This window comes from Cololabis saira, chromosome 17 (assembly GCF_033807715.1).
Source record: "Cololabis saira isolate AMF1-May2022 chromosome 17, fColSai1.1, whole genome shotgun sequence".
Lineage (NCBI taxonomy): Eukaryota > Metazoa > Chordata > Actinopteri > Beloniformes > Belonidae > Cololabis > Cololabis saira.
In genome coordinates, this window is record NC_084603.1 from 35,858,581 (window position 1) to 35,880,341 (window position 21,761).

Sequence of the window (21,761 nt, forward strand, 5' to 3'; positions counted from 1 at the left end):
TAACTAGAAATAAGACAAATATTCCTGGTAAGACTTGGAGTTTTTGCAGCGCTTTTCCTCTCTTTTCCATGCGCGCCTTGGCTGCGCGCTTCGTCCAGCGCTCATGTCTGCGTCCAGGCGCCTCCCTCTCCTCCTCCTTTTCCTCCCTCTCCTCCTCCTCCTCCTTTCCTCCCTCTCTTCCTCCTCCTTTTCTCCATCTCCTCCTCCTCCTTCCTCTCCAAACATGGCGCCGGCCCGCAGCTGCGCTGCCTCTCCGACCGACGACGCAGAGAAGCAGAGAAAGAAGCGAAGAAGAAGCGCGTAAAACTTCGTCCCAAAACGGGGTTGTAAAAATTCCCTTTTCAAAAACAGACGCAACTCCGCGTGCCGTGACGGAACCAGACTGGGACTTTTACGCGCAGCGGTCGGGGACGTTTTGCGCGTCAGGCTGTCGTGCGTAAACGGCGAGCCCACCTGTCCGACGAAGGTAGATTTCACTCCCGTTTCTTTTCGAGGATGTGAATCTCCCTGATTTTTTGGGCCACATAACGGAGGGGAGTGAGCAGAGAAGTGCGGGCTGGAGGGGAAACATGTGCAGCCCTCTGAGGAGCGGCAACACCGCGGCTGCTGAGCAGTGACTCTTTCCGAGGGGGGAAAAAACAACAACTTTTCCACTGTTCCGCGCTGGGAGGATGGATGGAGAACATTTTGCCCTGTCAGGAGTGGAGAGGGAAAGAGAGAGGCTTCCACCGATTTTCAACAGCTCTTCTCATTCTGTAAGCAAAAAAAAAAAAAAAAGCCAGTCTCTTCATCTCTTCATCTCTTCATCCTTTCTGCTGCTGGCTAGATGATGTTGCATTGATTTGTCTCATTTAGTTCTGTCAGTTTTCTTCTGATTTGGGTGACATAAAGAGAAAAGAGACCGACATGGTCAAATATGGTCTTTTGCTCTTTTGCTTTTCCTTTTGTTTTCAAACTGCTTTTTTTATGCAGCCATTCTCTTCCAGTGACGTAAATGCTTCATTTTTAGTTTTACATCCATGCAAAACTGAAAAGCTACCCATGAAGGGGAAAAAGCCTTATGCAACACAAACATACATGACACATAATTAGAGTGGGACTCAACCACAGCGCAGCACCACATTATTATCTGCATGTTCATCTAATTATAACATATAATCCTCCTGTTAGATTTGCTTTCCCGCAGTATTTACTTCTTTTTTTCCCCCCAACTTGCAGCTGTGTCCTTACAGCTTCAGAAATGAAATCTGGCTCGCTGCGTTTAACGTGACAGCTTTATTAAAATCTGTCTGTTTTCCTGTTCCTCCTCGTGACATCACCTCTGCTGCAGTGTCCAGTGATGTCATCTCTGTTCTCTGTGTCACTTCGGTGCAGGTTGATGTCATCTCCATTGTGTCAGGGAGCAGGAATGTGCACATCGGATGGTTTTGACCAATAAACAGTCTGTCACTGCTTAGACTCACTCTGCTCGTGTCTGGAAATGCCATAAAGTGGCTGCAAGCCTTCTTTTGCTGGGGCTTCGGTCTGGTTTAAGTGTGATCCTTCGACAGAAGTCATATGGCCGAGTGAGATCTGTAAAGTTGGACTAAAAAGCCTTCAATGAAAAAGTCTTAAAAACAGTGGGCTGTCATTGTGTTGCCGAACCCATAAAACCAAAAGAATTGGAGACAGTTTTTAGAGAGAAAGGCGACTGTTTGTTTTGCTCAAGCAGACAACCGTCCAGAGATGCTGCGGACAGTCGCTTCAGGGTGTAATAAAACATCTCATTATCTCTCATATTCTCTGAGATTTTCTCCAGACATCCATAATTCTGAAGAAATGATGGTCTGGTAACAGAGTTTATGCAGCAGAAAAGTCCCCAGCATTCAAATGTTACGCAACTGCTTGGAACTTATATGCTTGTTGCAGGCAGAAAAAGCTAACCTTTGCAGTTTTCTTGCCCTTTTCTGATTATCAACTTTCTTAAAGGTGTGATCTGCCGTCTCCCATTTTGACCAGGACTCCTGCCTCTAGTTAGAGTTGAGCTTGCAGCAGCCTTAGCAAACAGGCCCAGACCCACGCCTCCCTGGCCCCGTCCTCAAGCTCCTTCCAGGGGAACACCGAAGTATTCCCAAGGCAGTAGAGAGATGGCATCTCTCCAGTGGGTCCTAGGTCTGCCCAGGGGCATCTGCCAAGTTGGACAAGCCTGAAACACATACCTTGGAAGGCGTCCAGGGGACATCCTAACCAGATGCCCACACCACCTCAACTGGCTTCACTCAATGTGAAGGAGCAGCGACTACTCCACGTCCCTCCTGAGCAGTGAAACTTCACCGTGTCTCTAAGGCTAGATGCACACTGTGCAATTCCGTCCATCTCCGACGAAAGATAAGCATTTATGGGAAATATTGTCCATCGTATCTCAAAAACGATGGCCGTCCATCTCTCAGTCTCGCTCTCAATGCAAAACCGGCGTCCAAATTTGGTCTCCTCCAGAATCATGACTGGGAATACATTGTCCTCCGCTGATATTTTTAAAAGCGTTTTCAGTGCATTTTAAAGCAACTTGAGAACGGTTCGTTTTCATTTTTTGTTTTACCTGCATGCTGATGACGGAACCTACATCCCACGGTATCAGGTCCTAGCTTAGGGTGCTTTCTCACCTGTCCCATTTGGAGCACTTGTTCCGAAACAGGGAGCGTTTCCCCCTAAAGATCGGTTCATTTGGTATATGTGAACACAGCAATCACGCTCGGATGTGGGACAAAACAAGTGAGCCGAGATCTCCTAGGAGAGATGGTCTTGGTTCGCTTCCATTCCAGACCTGGAGCGGTTCGTTTGCAGTGAGAACAGAATCCACATAGAAACACACAGAAACAAACTAGCCACACTCGCTTACGATGAGCCATAGTTGTTGTTTTTCCTGGGGTACGGAAAAGGAAATTCCTTCCCCCTTCATTTCTGACTAATGAGAGAACAGTTGGTTCACGCATGGCATTTGTTAACAGCTTTGAATCGCTACAGACAGTTGCCTTGTGAACACAAACGCCACAAACGAAAAACAAAACAAAAGCATCGATTTAGCCCCTGAATCGGAATAAAACAAACGGGCCACAGGTCTGAAAGCACCCTATGACACAAGGGGGCATCATTGTTCAGTCTGTCCACCCTGTTCTTGACGTCTTACCCAAGAATATCAAAGACGTACAGTTCGGTTTACATTGATCTTATAAGACTGAAAACAAAACCTGGCCTGAGGGAGAGTCCAGCCACTCTACATAACAAACATAATTTCAATCACTTGAATCTGCGATCTCATTGTTTCATTCACTACTCACAATTTCTTACCAAAGGTGAGGGTTGGAACATGGGAAGGACTGGCTAAAAGGGAGTCATGCCTTTTGACTCAACTTTCTCTTTATCTCAACGGTGCTGGACAACGTCCACAATACTGCAAAAGCTACAGCGATATGCCTCTCTCTCCCCAGCTACTTTCCTCAGATAGTAAAACTACTCCACATACTGAAACTACTCCACATGAGGGAGTGCCTCACCCGAAGGCCATGATGGGACGGTCCACCTTTGAACGACCGGGAACCATCTTCTCAGATTTGGAGGTGTTGATTCTCATCCCCGCCACAAACAGTAACTTAATCAATCAGTGAGCAATAACAGAGACTGTCGGCCTGTAAATCAGTGTGTCCTTTGTTGGAGAAGAAAACAATGAGAAATGGCTTTTGGTTTGTTTTTTTTAAATTTTAATCCACCACAAGCCCATTGTCCCATAAATCTGTTTTAGTTTTTAGAATAAGAAAAGAAGTCCCAGTCTTTTTATTTCTACAATTTAGTTCTGAAACAGAGAGAAAAAAATAGATGATAGGCCCAGCAGGGGTCTTTCTGTGTGGAGTTTGTATGTTCTTCCCGTGCTTGCGTGGGTTCCCTCCCGTAGTAGGTTAATTGATGATTCTAAATTGCCCATACGTCTGAGTATGTCTGGTTGTTTGTGTATATATGTGGCCCTGCGATGGACTGGTGACCTGTCCAGGGTGAACCCCTGCCTCTCACCTGTAATTAGCTGGGATAAACTCCAGCAGACCCCCGTGACCCTGCAAAGGATAAAGCGGGTATAGATAATAGATGGATGGATGGATGGATGGATGGATGGATGGATTGATTGGGCATGCTCAGCTGGGCATCATTGTTTTAAATGTTGACTGAAGTTTGATATCCCAAACATTTATTGTTCTTCCGTGGCTTTTTCATACCTCACAAGATGTCTGGTCTGTTGTATTTGAGTTTTCTTGGCTCACAGTGAAAAACGTCCGTATTAGGATTAAGCAAAGCAGTATGGACCAGTGGTGTCATGTGCTCCACTCTGTCACCACAGTGGATCATCATGTTCCACATGTTGATTTGGCTTCTTTTTAATTATTATTAATAATGTCAGATTCCCTTCCTGACACAACCCTTCGTATTCCTCCAGTTAGGACAGTGCCGGTATCAGTGGGTGGAGCGGTGGGCTCAGTGTCCTGACCAGACCCACACTCGCATATGTCAGGGACTGACTAATGATCTTCCGGTTGGAGGGCAAATGGTTGTAGAGCATGCTGATGACAGGAAAGTGTTGACTGAGCTGGTGATACGCACATTGACATCATTTCAACTCATGAGAGCATTTTAAAACTGATGTGCGTTCCTGTGTGACTGGTTGGGATGGTGAATCCTTCAGCACCATTGGTCCCAAATGGTCCAAAAAGTCACTGCTTCGTCAACACTTTGCCAAACTTTACACTGAGCGAATCCTGGGAGATTTAAATCAAAAGACCTCTGAGCTATTACAAATTAGAGAAAGTAATTTAATTTAAAATTTAATTTGAGTTTTTCCTGGTATATTCATTGTATTTGAATCTCATCAGACCGCCAGTGAATTAACTGAAATTTGCCTGAAGTAGCAACGGCAGAGCAGTCATGTTTGTTTGAGTCTCTCTGAGTTTGTTTTTATCTCAGATGAAATTTCAAACTCAGCAAAAACTTTTGTTTCCTTCTCATTTCCCTGAAATTATGTAATTATCAATACAGTCATTACATCTTCCCCTCCCTCTTTTTGAGAGCATCTATTGTTCCTGAGTTTTCCTTTTACTTAGTTCAGAATTGTGCCGGTGCTCAGATTTTAATCTTGATCTGTTTGAAGTTCATAAAATATTTCATTATGTACTAAATCACTCTGGTTCCGTCTTTTCCTGCTGTAAAATAGTGCTACATTGCATTTTCACCTCCAGATACATGAAGGGACCAAAGCCGGCCTAAATCTGTCGGAACTGATACCAAACTCATTCCAGACTTGTGGTGAATCAGTCTCCAAAATGGACTCAGACCCACTTAGGCTCAATCTGTGAGCCATTTCTGACCAAAAACCTGTCTAGAGTGTTGCAAACTGGAGCCAAACCCTGTTCTCGTCATATACGAGCCGCAGTCGGCTCACATCTGCTCTTCTGGTGCCAGAACTCAACCAAAATGTGGCAAGACTCAGCTACACCAACTCAAACCTGATGGAGAGACGGCGGCCACGGATTTGACACAAGCTTGAGCCATTTTTTTATTTTTCTGTTCATCCAGATATTGACTGCAGCTGCTGATCCATCTGTTGAATGATTCAACAACAGCCGGCAGCTAATATTTTTATTAGGGTAAAATATAAAAACAGCTCAAATGAGAGGCTTGACCATCAGAACCAGCATTTCACTGTGCTCCAGGGTGAACCGGGATAAATAAACTACAAAGAGAGAGGCGTGTTGAGAAGCTGTTTTGTGTAATTTTGATACATTATCTCAGTTCATAACTGTTTATGCCACCCACACGTCACCTTGTGGTCGTTTAGCTGCTGTGGGAGGGTCGGTGATGTTGGAAATGAGAGAGCACTCTGAGCAGGAATATAATTAAACACACCTCCCTTATGCAGGAGATATTGCAGGAGATATTGCTAGAATAAAAACCTACAGCCATGCTGCAGTATCTGTCAGGTTTTATGTTTGCCACGGCAAAATGAGGAGCTAAATGTTAGCGCGGTCGCATGTTGACATTTAGCATCTCAACTTAGCTGGTCATACCGCTGAGAGTCCAGTTGGACACAGGTGCTACCATGCTGGTGCTAGGGATCATCTTGTCATAAGTGCATGCAGCTTTCTCAGTGCTGAGTCATGCAAAGAGCTGGACAAATCTTTTAACTTATCCTTACGAGCAGAAACGTTAACTAAATGCAGAAGTACTCCTTAAAGAGCTGAGTCTTTAGCTTGCTTTTAAAAGTAGGTACGGACCCTGTGGGTCGGACAGAGATTGATAGGTCGTTCCACCATCGGGGAACAATGGAGGACAAGAGTCTGGCTACTGAATTCACGTGCGTGTAACGCAGACCAATGAAGCTGAACTGGGATTGTTTCGGATGGTGGCTTGACATAAACACCTGCAGATATTGATACCACAATCTTTGGCAGAATCAGCAGGTATTTCTGATGTTGGAAATACTGATGTTCTGATTCTGATCAGAACATCTCTTCTAGAATGGAACTAGAATCTCCAACCTGGTCTCATCGGTTCTCTGCACAAAATGCAGTTTCACAATAAGGGATACAAACTTGTAATTATTATGTTTTTGTTACTCCTTTCTTTTGATAAAATTTAAGTTGCAGCTTAGGTGCTGTTACATCGCTACATCACTGTTGGTGTAATCAGCACATTTCAGATTCTTTTGCTATACAGTTTTTCCTGGTTACAAAAATGTCTCCTTAAATGACAGAGTGTTGCAGGAGTAGGCAGGTCCCAAATGTGGGAGCTCCAGAGGCAGGTGTAATAAAAGTGCAAAAACATCAATCACACAAGGAAAATTATATCCACAGGATATAAAGAATTATAAAGAAGGGCAGGCAGAAAGACAGACAGATGGAGTAGCAGGGAAGGAAAGTTGCCAATTGTGAGAGGACAGAGAAAGTCAATCTCTTACAAGACACATTTGTTAACGCGGTAACAGAATGTCAAACTCTTACAGCACACAGGTGTTCACAATCAAAACAGTGAACGTCAAACTGACAAGACATATTTCCAATTGTGAGAGGAAAATCGAATTCTGACAAGACACAGGCGTTAATCGGGTAACGGAACGTCAAACTCTGACGAGACATGTTACCATTCATGAGACGGCAGGGAAAGTCAAACTCAAAGAGCACTCTGCAAAGAACAAAAGGGAGGAACAGGAAACAAAACCAAACTGTACCAAAAACTGACAAGTACACTCCTAAAAAGAACCAGATAATTGTTGAGCCAAACTCAGGCTGAGTCATCGTCATTAGTTGAGGTCAGATGTGGGCCAAAGAAAATTGTAGCTGTTGGGGACATTTGGGGGCGAGTATTCTTCACTATCGGGCTACTAAATTTTGGAAACATTGAACCAACGCACATATTGTATGTGTTCTTTTGTGCTGAGTTCACAGCTGTTCCTGTTAATGATTTCAGCGGCTGCGTTTGTAGTCAAGCACACTCTCTGTTTTGTTTGATGCGAATGAAAGAACCTGTTGAATCTCATCAGCACGGCGCCTCGGTAAGTACGAGACGAGGTGAGGGCTGACGTCTGCAGATTCGTATCTGCATCTATTCCATGCACATATGCATATGTGTCGTAGGCCTAATATTTTTCAAATAACACATTGACCTGCCACTTTGTGTGCGATGGTGTTTGTGTTGCAGCAGAAACCAGAAAAACGCATAAACACGTGTTTGCATGTGTACATGAACAATTAGATGTAATTTGATATCTTTTGAAGCTAATTAATTGTGAACAGCAGATTAGCCGTAATCCTTCTGTTTCGCAGCGCCTGAACGCAACGCTGCAGATGTGTGTTTGTGGCCATCAGGAGTGGCTGCTGCACATCTGTTTTACTCTCCTCCTCCTCCTCCTGCTTCCACTTCTCATCCCTTCTTTACTCTGCTCTCTTCATCTTTTCTTTTTAATTTCCACTGTATTCTTTCCTGACTTCTTTCTTAATCCTTTTTTTTTTCTCTTTTTTCCACTCTTATCTCTATTATTCTTCTCTTGCTCACATATATCCCGCCTTTCCTGCACTCCTTTCCTCTTTTATCCTCTTATTTTCAGATGTCTCATCCTTCTACCATATTATTCTGTTCCTCCCCCTACTTCATTCCTTCCCTCCTTTGTTTTGTCCTGTGATTTCCATTTCCCCTGTCCTCTTCATCCCTCCTTCCTCTCCTCTCTCTTCGTGCTCTCTACTGGTTGCACTTGTGGCTCTTCTGTAGCTCGCAGAGAGAGCTCAAGCTCATTTCTAGTAAAGGAGCTGGTGATTAATCATAGAGAACATTAAGTAAATGTTGTTCATCTGTTTAGTTTGGGCTATGTTGTCATTGTCTGTTCATGCAGCTGAGAGTCTGGATTTGTTTAAACAGTTCTGCTGAAAAACCTCAACATCTGAGAATGTAGCGTCTCAGTTCTGTGTCTTTAATAGTTTGCTCTGGAAGTGGGAGAGTGGAGCTACATGATGTCACATTTTCTGACATTCAATGTCTGAAATCGTAACTTAAAATTTCATGTACACTTCCAATTAAAACTGTGAACACACTCCCAAACGTTGGACTGGTACAGTATAGACGTATGAAAGAAAATACAGTATACCTAAAAAGTAGTTTCAGTGCAGTAAAAGGCATGAATCTAAAAGAAGGTTGTGGCGGCGGATTTCAATTCAATATATTTTATGGCGCCAATTCATAACAAAAGCCATCTAAAGACACTTAATGAAGAGAGGAAACAGGATTTAAGTACAGTCTAATTCAGTCCAGGGCAGCACGGTGGTTTGGTGGTTAGCACTGTTGCCTCACAGCAAGAAGGTTCTTGGTTCGACTCCCTGGCCCAGCAGGATCTTTCTGTGTGGAGTTTGCATGTTCTCCCCGTGCTAGCGTGGGTTCCCTCCGGTTACTCCGGCTTCCTCTCACAGTCCAATAGGGCTGCAACTAACGACTATTTTAATAATCGACTAGTCACCAACTATTGAAATGATTAGTCGACTAATCGGATAATTAGTAATTTTTTTCTTAAATTTAGTATGAGGTTGCTTTAATTATGTGGCAAATGATAATAAACACAAGAAAGATGGGTACTTCAATGAAAAATAGATATTTTATTCAACTTCTTCGGACGGCATGCATTTAATTTAAAATACTTTTGTTAGGCATAACGTTAAAGCTCTCTTTTAAAGCCAAAATATGCTTAATGTCTTACCAAGGCGAGTCTGTTTCGTTCAACACTCCGACGTGCTTTCTCTTCAAATGCTCGTGCATTACCGACGCGCTCCGGTGATAAGCATGGTCTGCTTTGCAAACCCTGCAAGTAATCTTTTTATTCACCTATCCAGGGTAAAATGCTTCCGAACTTTTGAAGTTTTGTTACATGCAGCTGCTGTACAGGACGCCGTAATTTTTGTTTACCCGCTACCGCTCGGCAGAGACGCTATTGTGCATGTGCGACTCTCGGCAGAGATTGTATTGATGTGAGACGCCTCACTCCATTGGAAAAACACGTCTGGTGACAATTGTCGACAATGGAATTCATTGTCGACAATTTTGATTATTGATTTTTGTCGACAACATCAACGAATCGTTGCAGCCCTACAGTCCAAAAAAATGCGTAGTAGGTTAATTGGTGATTCTAAATTGCCTGTAGGTGTGAGTGTGAGTGTGTCTGGTTGTTTGTCTGTATATGTGGCCCTGCGATGGACTGGTGACCTGTCCAGGGTGAACCCCTGCCTCTCACCTGAAAATTAGCTGGGATAGACTCCAGCAGACCCCCGTGAGCCTGCAAAGGATATAGTGGGTATAGATAATGGATGGATGAATAATTCAGTCCATTTATATTCAACCTTATCCAGTTCGTTATGATCCATACGTTATTCAGTTCAATCAAATTAATTACGAAAGCCGAGCAGATTGCATTACATTTTGCTTTTATTCAGTCTCCTATCCTGAGCGTGCATGAGGTAACACTGGAAAAGGATTTCTTCTGATTCATAGAAAGCTGCAGCGGCTCCAGGATCAAGGAGGGGGAGTCATTTTGAGTCATTTTTAGGACATCCTGCGAACAATTCTCGGCAACAAAAATACTTCTTGTGTTTATTTCCATCTATCCGTCCGTCCGTCCGTCCGTCCGTCCGTCCGTCCGTCCGTCCGTCCGTCCGTCCATCCATCCATCATCCATCCATCCATCCATCCATCCATCCATCCATCCATGCTCTCATGAGACTGTGAATACTTTATCGACTGTGAGAAGCAGCTCCCAACATTTGGAGCAAAGCTACAATCTCCTGTTCCAACCAACACTAAATGAGGAAATGAAAAGAGATTGGAGGATCTAAACTGCTAGTGGAATCGTGCTCTGGAGCATACCCACGTAAAGCTAAAAAAACCAACCAAATAGTTTTAAAATGAATTTTGTACAGTTTAGGGAGCCAGTTGATGGATACTTTTTTTTTTTTTTTTGGTGGACGAAGTCAGAAGTCTCGCTGCAGAACTCTGCAGATTCTACAAATGTAAAGTTTGTTCCTGTTACAACAAGTCCAACCTTGGTCTGCTTACGTCTGCTGTTACTGTTTTCATGTTAGTGCGAGAGAGAAGCCAGAAATTCCTTAATTGGACAAACAGTTTTACACCACAGGGTTAATCTGTTTATAGAATTTCAGTTCTGAATCAAATAAGCTTAACTTGCAGATTGTGCTTGCAAATTGGAAATCGGTGGCTCTGGGTTTGTTGTTAAGTTTACTGTGGTGTTCGGGGAAGGAAAATAATCACCTCCGCCACAGTTTACTGCTGTCCAGCATTTCACTGCCAGGAGGAAGTTTAGGACGGTTGAGACAGGTGGCTAAAGATTCACAAGTCTTTATTGTCATTGTTCATATACAACAAAATTACAGGAAAACTCTGGTTCAAAGTCAAAAAAAGCATCTTCTGAGACAGAAGGACAGCTCAGTGTGAAGACTGATCCCAGAAGAAGCAAAAACGTGAATAAAATGTCCAGAAGTGGATTCCTGACAGTGTCCCGTTTCTCACTCCAATCTCTGTCCCTGGCAGGTTTTGGGGCGAGGAGCCAAGCAAGCTTTTCCATCTTTGGGCACCTTCATCTCCACGCTGAGCCAGAGGAGGGATGCAGGGGGGCGGGGCCTTCCCAGCCTCATCACGGGCTCCCTGACCGGCACCGGCGGCTACAGACACGGTGAGTTTACGCCCCGTTTTTTTCCTGGATGACTGGGGGACATTACCAAGATGCTGAACTGGGCAACCTGTTTTATCATCTAAACCAGGGGTCGGCAACCCGCGGCTCTAGAGCCGCATGCGGCTCTTTAGCACCGCCCTAGTGGCTCCCTGGAGCTTTTCCAAAAATGTTTGACTTTTTTCTTATTTTTTTCTCTTTTTTTTCTTTTTCTCTTTTTTTCTTCCTTTTTCCTTTCCTTTTTAATCTCGACATTTTGACTTTTTTGTCGACATTTCAACTTTTTTCTCGAAATTTCGACTTTTTTCTCAACATTTCAACTTTTTTCTCGACATTTCGACTTTTTTCTCAACATTTCGACTTTTTTCTCAAAACTTTGACTTTTTTCCAACATTTCGACTTTTTTCTTGACATTTCGCCTTTCGCCATTTGTCTTCATTCTAAGGCTTATACAAGACTTTTCATTTTTTGCGGCTCCAGACATATTTGTTTTTTGTGTTTTTGGTCTCAATATCTTTCAACATTTTGGGTTGCCGACCCCTGATCTAAACATTTTTTAATAGTTGGAAGGCGCTCATTTTGTAAAGCAATTTTCCATTTTGCAAAGTGCACCACAGCCCACATCCGACGCTGCCACCCCCATACATGGTCACTATAACCAAACAGTTACATTTTAGCAGTTGTAAACTGTAATCTGTCCTCTCTTATTGATATTTTGGAGCAGTAGCTTTCTCTCATTGTGTAGGCTTTCCGTTCATGTTGCTACCAAATATGTTTCTTGTTGTTTTTACGGGGGATAGTGACACTCATGGTTTCAGAAAGCAACTTTGCAAGGTTTTTTGTTGTTTTTTGGGTACATTTCACTGAATACGTCTCCTTTCTGAGCAGTTAGATGGCTGTGTGATCCCATGCTGAGTCCACTTGGGTGTTGTTGCCTTAAGAGATGGAGCTTCTGGCATCAGGACATTTTACCCAAACATGAGCTGGGCTTGTGAAGGTCCACACTTCTTTTCCTGATGACTTGGCTAATGTCTTTTGATTGTTCCTATGATGTCATGCAGTGAAGTTCTTGTGTTTGAGGGTGTGCCTTAAAATGCATCTGTATTTGAAAATACATCATCATTAGGAAGTTTCAAAACTGTTAACCCCTCAACTCCTGATATATCAGAAATGATTCATACATTTCGGCGATGTCTGCGCCACCCCATGAGCCAAACAATAAAAAAAAAAGTTTTATACAATTTAAAGAAAATAAAAACAAATAAAATGAGCCAATGTAATCAAATACATGCAAAACATATTATTTGGAAAACTGTTAAAAATAAACTTGGGGGCATTTCTAATTTCAATAATGAATCAAATAAAAACAAATCTGTGTTTTATTATGATTCATGCAAGATTTCATACATTATGAATGGAAAAAAAAACAATTACAAAAGGATGTTTAGTGAACTTTTGTGTCGAAAAAATTAAAATGTGCCGCAGTGAGCATCGTGTTTGTCCTCACCCACTCGGCTGTTATTGGTTACTACCCTAGACCAATTAGACACATTACTGCCAGCCATGTGCCACGGCTGAAGAGACGATTGGAGGAGTTTCTTTTTAAGCTGAATGGCTGAGCCCAAGTGGGGATAGATTCATGTACAGGGTTGGTCTGACCTTGGAGTTTAGAAGACTAATCTGCAGATGCCATCAATTCTTGCTTAGCCAGAAGGTTAAAACCCCTGGTGTGGCTGCACTTTCAACACTTTTATGGCTTTTATGACTTTTATACTCATCTCAGCTCAGCTCAGCTCGGCCAAGTTTCTTTTCCATAACAATCCAGCACCTGGAGCAGAAGTAGGAGGTTGGAGTGAAGCTGCTGTGACGTATTTGATTGTGTGATCTAAATGAAGAAGACAACAACACTAAAGATGTAGAACCTGGAGGAGATGATAGATGTGCTGCTGGATCTGTGACTTGTGTTTGATATCAAGTTAAAAATGAGAGAGAGAGAAGCTTCAAGCGGCGACGTTTGTTTCGGTGCTGCTGAAAAGTCAGCTGGAGCCGTGAGCAGCTATGAAGAGACAGATCTCCTGGTAGATCTGGTCGTTCCTTATCGCCCATCTAGATCCCTTTTTAATTCTCTCCTCAGCACCAGGTTTATGAACATCTGACCCTCAGAGTTGGATCAGAACTGACTTCTGTGCTGCCATTGTCTGTCGAATAAAATGAACAAGAATCCGTCAGAGTCTCTTTCCCTGATTTCCTCCTCCTGACTCAGACGTCTGACTCCAACCCCCCGACCAATCGGTGGCCTGTAGTGTGATGATGTCAGATACAGCCGACTCAGCAGCTTAGAACCTTGGCAGAATAGATACAGAAAAAGTATCTACTCGGCACGTTAGACCCCTGGTGGGAAAGCGCAAAACGTCGAGCTGAGTAGGTACTAGTGGAAAAGCGCCATTAGACATTGCTTAATTATGCACCTGTTAAAGTGTCAACGTGATGGCCTGAAAACTGCCTTCATGGCAGTTTAAGACATGTTTGAACCTTTGAAAGTCAGATGAAAGCACATGCACTCTTTAAGGCTATTTCACGTGTCATTTCAGCACGTTGTGTGCTTGTTTCTTACGTCGTGCTACTCAGTCGTGCCTCCGTCTGAAGGATGATGTCATCATGAGATCACTGACTCTAGCTCCGTCGGTGAAGGGCTGGTTTCTCAATTAAAGCGTTGGTGAGTCAGTCCTCAGTCTGGCCTCAGCAGACACAAAGTTGCTTTTCTTCAGAATTTTTACGTTTCCCATTTCAGCAACAAATCCAGCACCTTAGGCTGGGATGGAAACAGAAACACAACTAATCTTGATCTCATTTAAGTGCTGTGCTTGCTGCATGTTCACGTGAGCGCTAGTTTTCCAGCTGACAGCTGATTGGATGATGTGTCATGTAGGGATGGGCCGTATGGACTAAAAAATATAACACAATAATTTCTGGCATTTATCCCGATAACGATAAAAAAATACCAATTCAACTCCATCTTTGTAACTATAAATCTATCACCACATTCAGTCTTTGGAGCCAAAACACTGCTCTAAAAGATACTAAATAATACTAAACATCATCAATGGGAATTTATCTTTCTTTCTTTCTTTCTTTCTTTCTTTCTTTCTTTCTTTCTTTCTTTCTTTCTTTCTTTCTTTCTTTCTTTCTGGCTCATTTCCTTCCTTCCTTCCTTCCTTCCTTCCTTCCTTCCTTCCTTCCTTCCTTCCTTCCTTCCTTCCTTCCTTCCTTCCTTCCTTCCTCCATATTCCTTCCTTCCTTCCTTCCTTCCTTCCTTCCTTCCTTCCTTCCTTCCTTCATATTCCTTCCTTCCTTCCTTCCTTCCTTCCTTCCTTCCTTCCTTCCTTCCTTCCTTCCTTCATATTCCTTCCTTCCTTCCTTCCTTCCTTCCTTCCTTCCTTCCTTCCTTCCTTCCTTCCTTCCTTCCTTCCTTCCTTCCTTCCTTCCTTCCTTCCTTCCTTCCTTCCTTCTGTCCTTCCTTCCTTCCTTCCTTCCCTCTGTCCTTCCTTCCTTCCTTCCTTATGTCCTTCCTTCCTTCCTTCCTTCCTTCCTTCCTTCCTTCCTTCCTTCTGTCCTTCCTTCCTTCCTTCCTTCCTTCCTTCCTTCCTTCCTTCCTTCCTTCCTTCCTTCCTTCCTTCCTTCCTTCCTTCCTTCCTTCCTTCCTTCCTTCCTTCCTTCCTTCCTTTCTTCCCGTACGTTGTGTGCGGATTTAACACAGAATCATAAATCAGTTTTACACAAAAACGTCATCAACAGGAATTTATCGTTTTTACCGTGAGATACAAATTCTTACCGTGGGGAATTTTTTTGACGGTTTATCGTGAACGGTAAAATATCACCCATTCCTAGTGTCATGGACAAAAGGGGTGTTGTCCAGGTTTAACAAGCAACGCTTTAACCCCGTCAGGCTCCTGTCAGTCATGTTAAACCAATGCCGCGGCTGCAGTCTGAACGTGTTCTTAGAGACTGCAACATCACCGTCTCAGTCTCCCCCGGGATGAAGAGACGTCTTTCCAATGTTACATATTACACTTGACGTGTGCGCTCAGACTGCACGTAACGATGAAGCAAATCGCTTCTCTGGTAGAATATTCTTTAGGAAAGCCTTTTCCTGACTGTTGATTTTAACGTCTTGCAGCATCCAGAAAATCATAGGCTCTCCCTGGTAATTAGATAGTTGAATGCGGATCGGGTTTCAGCTGAATTGCAGCTTCACTGGCATCTGTCACTTTGATTCAGGAGCAAACATTATTTTTGGAATGCCGGTTTCATGTTGAAAGGTGCTCAGCATGTTTTCTGTCCTCTTTGAATTTAAGTTTCAGCGATTTCAGAGTATTGGCGACGATTGGGACATAAGTTCTTGTTGCTGTCAGGCCCGAATATTCACTGTGTGGGTTTTTTTTAATATTAAGGGGGTTGTCGCTTCCTGTAAAAGGCGAGGTTATTTCTGAGTGCCATGAGAATGGAGACCCAGCTGAGCGCTCACCCACCCGGTTTGTCACCACGGCTACTGATGCCAGAATAATTACGCAAACCTCCAGCACAAATGAAAACCATATGAAAGTGAAAACAGTCAACACACTCTCAAGATACTCTGGTCTGTTACGGTCTTCCACCCTGCCGGATAATCACCACAATGTGCTGTTTCATCTGTGAAGAATTATACAGGAGGTTTGCATTTCCGCTTTTCATTTTGTCAGAGATGCTTTTGTGTTGCGAGGCAGAGCTGAGCAGAAATCTGAGTTTTTCATTTGGCATCAGAAACACCGACACCGTTTTCTTTTCTTCAATGCAGACGAATAAATATCCAAAGATGCCTATTTGTCAGTAAATAAGCCCTAGAAGAACAACATCAGCCAGTTAGCCTCCTAAAGTCACTTCACAAGGTGGATGAAATCAGAGACAAAGTTATTTTCTGTGAAGGTTTCGCACTGCAAAAACTCAACATCTTAACAAGAATATTTGTCTTATTTCTAGTTAAAATGTCTAATTTTTAGCCAAAAAATCTCATTACACTTAAAACAAGACTCATCACTGGAAAAAAACAACAATTTTCACCTGTTTCAAGTAGATTTTCACTTAAAATAAGTAGAAAAATCTGCCATTGGAACAAGATTTTTTTTGCTTGTAATGAGAAGATAAATCTTGTCCCACTGGCAGATTTTTCTACTTATTTCAAGTGAAATTTTACTTGAAACAGGTGAAAATTGTCAAATAACAAGTTGTTTTTCTGGTAATGACTCTTGTTTTACAGTAAGTGTAATGATATTTTTTGACTAAAATGAGACATTTCAACTAAAAAATAAGACAAATATTCCTGGTTAGATCACTGGAAAAAAACAATAATTTTCACCTGTTTCAAGTCGATTTTCACTTAAAATAACTGGATAAAAATCTGCCTTGGAAAAAGATTGTTTTGCTTGTAATGAGAAGATAAATCTTGTCCCACTGGCAGATTTTTCTACTTATTTCAAGTGAAAAATGTACTTGAAAAAGGTGAAAATTGTCAAATAAGTTATTTTTCTGGTGATTTTTCACCACAATGAGATTTTTTTGACTAAAAATGAGACATTTTAACTAGAAATAAGACGAATATTCCTGGTAAGATTTGGAGTTTTTGCAGTGCGTCATTTTAATATAGCACAACAACTTCATCACCTTTGATCATTGTTGAAAGACTTATAAGCTGCAGTATCAAGCATAAAAACCATGGTATTTATTCAGCATGGTATTATAACAGCTCGTCCCAAACATCTATACATTTTCCATACATGCACGCAGCACACACCTGGAGTCCACTACTTAACATTATTCAAAAGCAGAGTTTGTTCATGTTACTCCACAAATCCGGTTTCATGTGGAGTTTGGGATGAGCAGAGCATCTTTACTTTGACGTTAGCTCCATCCATTAAGTGTCAGCTGGGACAAAAACAGATTTAATGAGGACGATAACACAGCTGTCCTCTCAACACTCCGTAACGCGACCGCAAGGCCCTCGCAGAAGGGATCCGTGTTGAGAAATGACGAGGAATAAGACGTCCTCAAGGGTCCTGAAGGCAACTCCTATGATTAAAAATGTGTCATGACAACCAGGGCTTGTTGTTGTTGTTGTCAGGCCTAAACTAGAATAAGCACAAAGCGGTGCCGGCCCATTAAACCCAGGCTCCACCCTGAGGTCTAATCACCGAGACCTCAGCCTCCGTTCACATCACCAGTACAGTACGTGACTGTTGTGTTAGGGAGTTCAGGAAGGCCCAAAATAAGTTTAAAAAGAAAAATATCACAGATGCTGAATGGGGACAACTCATTCATCTATAAAGAGTGATCGTTCAGGGGCTGCTGGTTGCAGGTGAACTTCATGCAAGGCTCGCTCTCTGTTTGGTTACAGTTTTGCACGACAAATCCCTAACCCATGATGTGAGACGTGAGCGCTCTTATGCACTTTGATGACAACAGCACCACCCTGAACCCTCAAACTCTCAGTGTGAACACATCTCAGAGTTTGTGCAACGAAGAGACAGAGCAACGGTGCAGATAAGGAACAATGACATTTAAGCGCAGGATTATGGATGGACTGAAGGCTGAGTTATGGTTCTGTGTCAAAACGACGCCATGCCTACGCCGTAGGGTACGCGTCGACGCAGACCACATGCAGACGGAGAGGGCTGTGATTGGTTTACTTGGTAGCAACGCATTTCCGGTTTCTGGTTTGAAGCAGTCGAACTTTCAGCGCTCTTTTCTTCATGTATGTGTGATTTTTTTTTTTTTTTTTTTTTTTTTTGCACAATAGTTGTCCTTATCTCTTTACTGTGACCGGAAAAATCGGATAAACCATTCAGGAAAAGATCGCGACTTAGCGGTTGCGGGGGGTACTGCACCGCGGAGAAATGGAGTGACGGAGAAGTCCGAAGGGTTCACAACGGCGTCACGGTGACGGCGTAGGCTCTGTAATTCAGGCTTGAGAAGTACATGCTGATGTTTGAGGTGGAGGACAACATTCTCCACAACCTTCCCCACCCCGTTTAGTTCCTCACTGCTTGCATAAAGTGCTCCTATTATGCTCTCTTGACAAGTTAAAAATTGTCTCCATTAGGCCTGTGTTGGAAAAAAATCGATTTTCCGATTTTAAATCGATTCTCATATTAATTTCTAAAAAGCGATTCGTATGTCTAAAGATCGATTCTTTTTTTTCATCATTACATTACTTTTGGTATTTTTGTGTTTATGCCCAAAAAAGGATGTTTTGTTGGCCTTTAAATATGTTTAAAGGTATGAAAACATTAACGTTTTCAGTTATAATTGCATAAATTGTCAATATTTCATCACTTTATATTCTGTCTTGGGGTTACATTTGCATAAAATGCTAAAAACCAAATTCTCAAAAATTAAAAACCCGATAAAGACCAAAAATGGAAAAAATAAAACGGAATCTGGGAAAAAATAAAAATGATTTCATACATACATTTTATTCTCCGTTAGCTGCCCTGGATCTGTTTGATAATTTGGACCCACACGATGTTTCTGAAAGCAGTTCTATCAGCATTCTGGGAGCTGATTGGTCCTTACAGCATCATTAGCTGCCAATACTTGCTGTTGAATCTCAATATAATACTAGTATTAATATGGTGCATAACTGCAGTCATATAATTCATACAACAGCTCAAAAAACTGTTTTAATAACACCAAACCAAATCAATATCGGAATCGGGTCGAATCGAACCAAATCCAGATAATCGATTCTGAATCAGAATCAAATCGATTCTTGACATTTGAATCGACCCCCAGCCCTGGCCTCCAGGGGTTACTTGTGGGGTTTCAGACACAGAGATGTTCATGTATCTACATGAAAGTTCCATAACACAACGAGGAAAAGACCGTTCAACGCACATGACTAGTCCTAGTATCACTTTCAGGCTGCTCTGAAACATGTGCTATATTGTAGATACCCCGGGGACAGTCCTCTGCATCGGCCTGGAAAACCTCCAACAGAGCTCAGTTCACTCCCAGGTAACAGCTGAATCATGACCTGCTACCTGACAGGGTAATGGAGAGATTCTTTTAACCCTTGTGCTGTCTTCGGGTCAAGGAAGGAGGAAGAGAAGAAGGGAAGAAAGAAGGAAGGAAGGAAGGAAGAATGAAAAGAAGGAAAGAAAGAAGGAAGGGAGAAAAGAAGGATGGAAGGAAGGAAGGAAGGAAGGAAGGAAGGAAGGAAGGAAGGAAGGAAGGAAGGAAGGAAGGAAGGAAGGAAGGAAGGAAGGAAGGAAGGGAGAAAAGAAGGAAGGAAGGAAGGAAGGAAGGAAGGAAGGAAGGAAGGAAGGAAGGAAGGAAGGAAGGAAGGAAGGATGGATGGATGGATGGATGGATGGATGGATGGATGGATGGATGGAAGGAAGGGTGAAAAGAAGGAAGGCAGGATGGGAGAAAAGGACGGGAGAAAAGAAGGAAGGGAGGAAAGAAGGAAGGAAGGGAGAAAAGAGGAAGGGAAGAAGGAAGGAGGGAGCAGAAGGAATGAAGGGAAAAAAGAAGGAAGGAAGGAAGGAAGGAAGGAAGGAAGGAAGGGAGAAAAGAAGGAAGGAAGGAAGGAAGGAAGGAAGGAAGGAAGGAAGGAAGGAAGGAAGGAAGGAAGGAAGGAAGGAAGGAAGGAAGGAAGGAAGGAAGGAAGGAAGGAAGGAAGGAAGGAAGGAAGGAAGGAAACAGGAAGGGAAGAAGGACAGGAGAATTAGATAATTTTGACCCAAAGACAGTACAAGGGTTAAGCCAAGCAGGGATTGAGCTTTTTGATTTGGACCTTCTCTTTTCTGCTTTGGCATAATTGAGTTAAGTTGACGGTGCGGATCCGTCACCCATGCAGACGGGTCAGAGCAGCGAGCTGGGACTCGTGCAGAGATTATAGGCTCGTCTGGTAGGAATGAGTGGTAGAGCTGTGGATCATCTGGGATTGAACTTTTTCATTTGAAACTTCTCTTTTCCGCTTTGGCATAATTGAGCAGCGTTTTTCATGTGTTCCTTATTTGAGTTTTGGACGTTTCCAGAAGAGTGGGAACGGCCTGGAAACTGCGATCGTGGCAGCCAGCAAAGAACGTTGAGCAATAATAGCAGACTGGTGACAGCGCTGTACACTTCAACCCACCATCGCAGCAATGTTCCCACTTGTACAACAAGCTGTGCTGAATTTTGATGTCGTTTTCCGAGCGTGTATTTTTCCCTCCACGATGATGATTTCATCTCAACAGCCGTTGTGAAGCGCGGCCCCGCCCATCTCTGTTCTGCTGATAATCGTGTAACTTGCACCTGTTCGTGGCTCCATTTATCTTCATCCGTGTTCCTTTTATCTCACGCCCGTACAATCTGTCCGAGCCTGCACAATGAGGTCCCATAATGCACCTGGACAGCCTGGCTGCTGGCTGTTGTTACCTTGGAGACAGAAAACAATACAAGGCCAAATACAAAGAGGCAGAGATGGATGAGTAGAAGTGTGAGTGGACAAATGAACGTTGACTGAATGTTTTCCTGCATTATGAGGGATTTTAGCCGTGCACAGCAGGCCGGCCGCTGTGATTACACGCTGATAAGGGTTAATGGCTATCCTGTGTGTAACATCTCTCTGTCCATCAGTCTGTCTTGGTTATATATCTTGACACCGTGATGGACAGACAGGTAACATCGTTTTTTCTCATTTTTTTCCTCAACAGAGTTCATTATTGAAAGCTCATCTGGGACAGACATCTGCAACTGTCCGTCATCAGCCTTGATGGTCCAAATGTATTCAATTGTTTGAATAATTAAATGATTTTTCTGCAACAAAGGGAGTTCAGTGTGCTGCAGTCCAAGAAAACAAGTGCAAATAGATGAACAAAAACCTCCATATGAAATGGACCAATCATGCACTACTGGAAACAAGCTACAAAATAGTACACATGACAGAAAAAATCTTTTAAAAGGGAGCAAACAGTAGAGGGGGTCTAAACCTGTGGAGCACCCGCTTAGATTTCTTTACGTGTCGCCACATTGGACTATGGTTAGAATCGGCGCTAGGAGAACACTGGCTCATGGCCCCTAAGAGACTGGAGCAGTTGAATTAATAAAGGCGCGATTTGAACTGAATTAAACCCATGTTTAAAACACAAACATAATATTTATAGTCATGATTGACACCTAAGTTGTACCTGAACATCTACCTCTTTACCAGTGCGATGGGCTCCAGCAGAACCTTGTGACCTTGACTAGGACTGAAGTGTGTATAGAGAATGGGTGAATAGTTACCGTCAGGAAGAGATGCCAGCTTTTGTACAAGTCTGACTTGCCCATTCCAATTATTTTCCACCGGCCCTTTTTCTTTCTGATAATCATTAAAGTCTATCCGAGCCAACAGTCCTAAGTCTTTTTCATTTCTAATACAAATAATTAGTCTGGTTGCTCTGGACTCCATTCTGAGTTCTGGGAGAAAGTACCAACAAACGTAGAAGAAACTTATTCTGGGTGC

The 21,761-nt window shown here is 42.8% G+C and overlaps 1 protein-coding gene across 1 annotated transcript in view; it reads left to right on the forward strand.

The window, feature by feature from the left end:
- The first annotated feature begins 207 nt into the window (after positions 1-207).
- The window catches only part of LOC133463817 (probable E3 ubiquitin-protein ligase HECTD2), a 118,578-nt gene continuing 97,024 nt past the window's right edge, over positions 208-21,761 (forward strand). The window contains exons 1-2 of the mRNA XM_061745541.1: positions 208-755; positions 11,101-11,242. Of these exons, the coding sequence (XP_061601525.1) occupies positions 672-755; positions 11,101-11,242 (226 nt within the window). The 5' untranslated portion in view covers positions 208-671. The remainder of the gene's footprint in view (positions 756-11,100; positions 11,243-21,761) is intronic.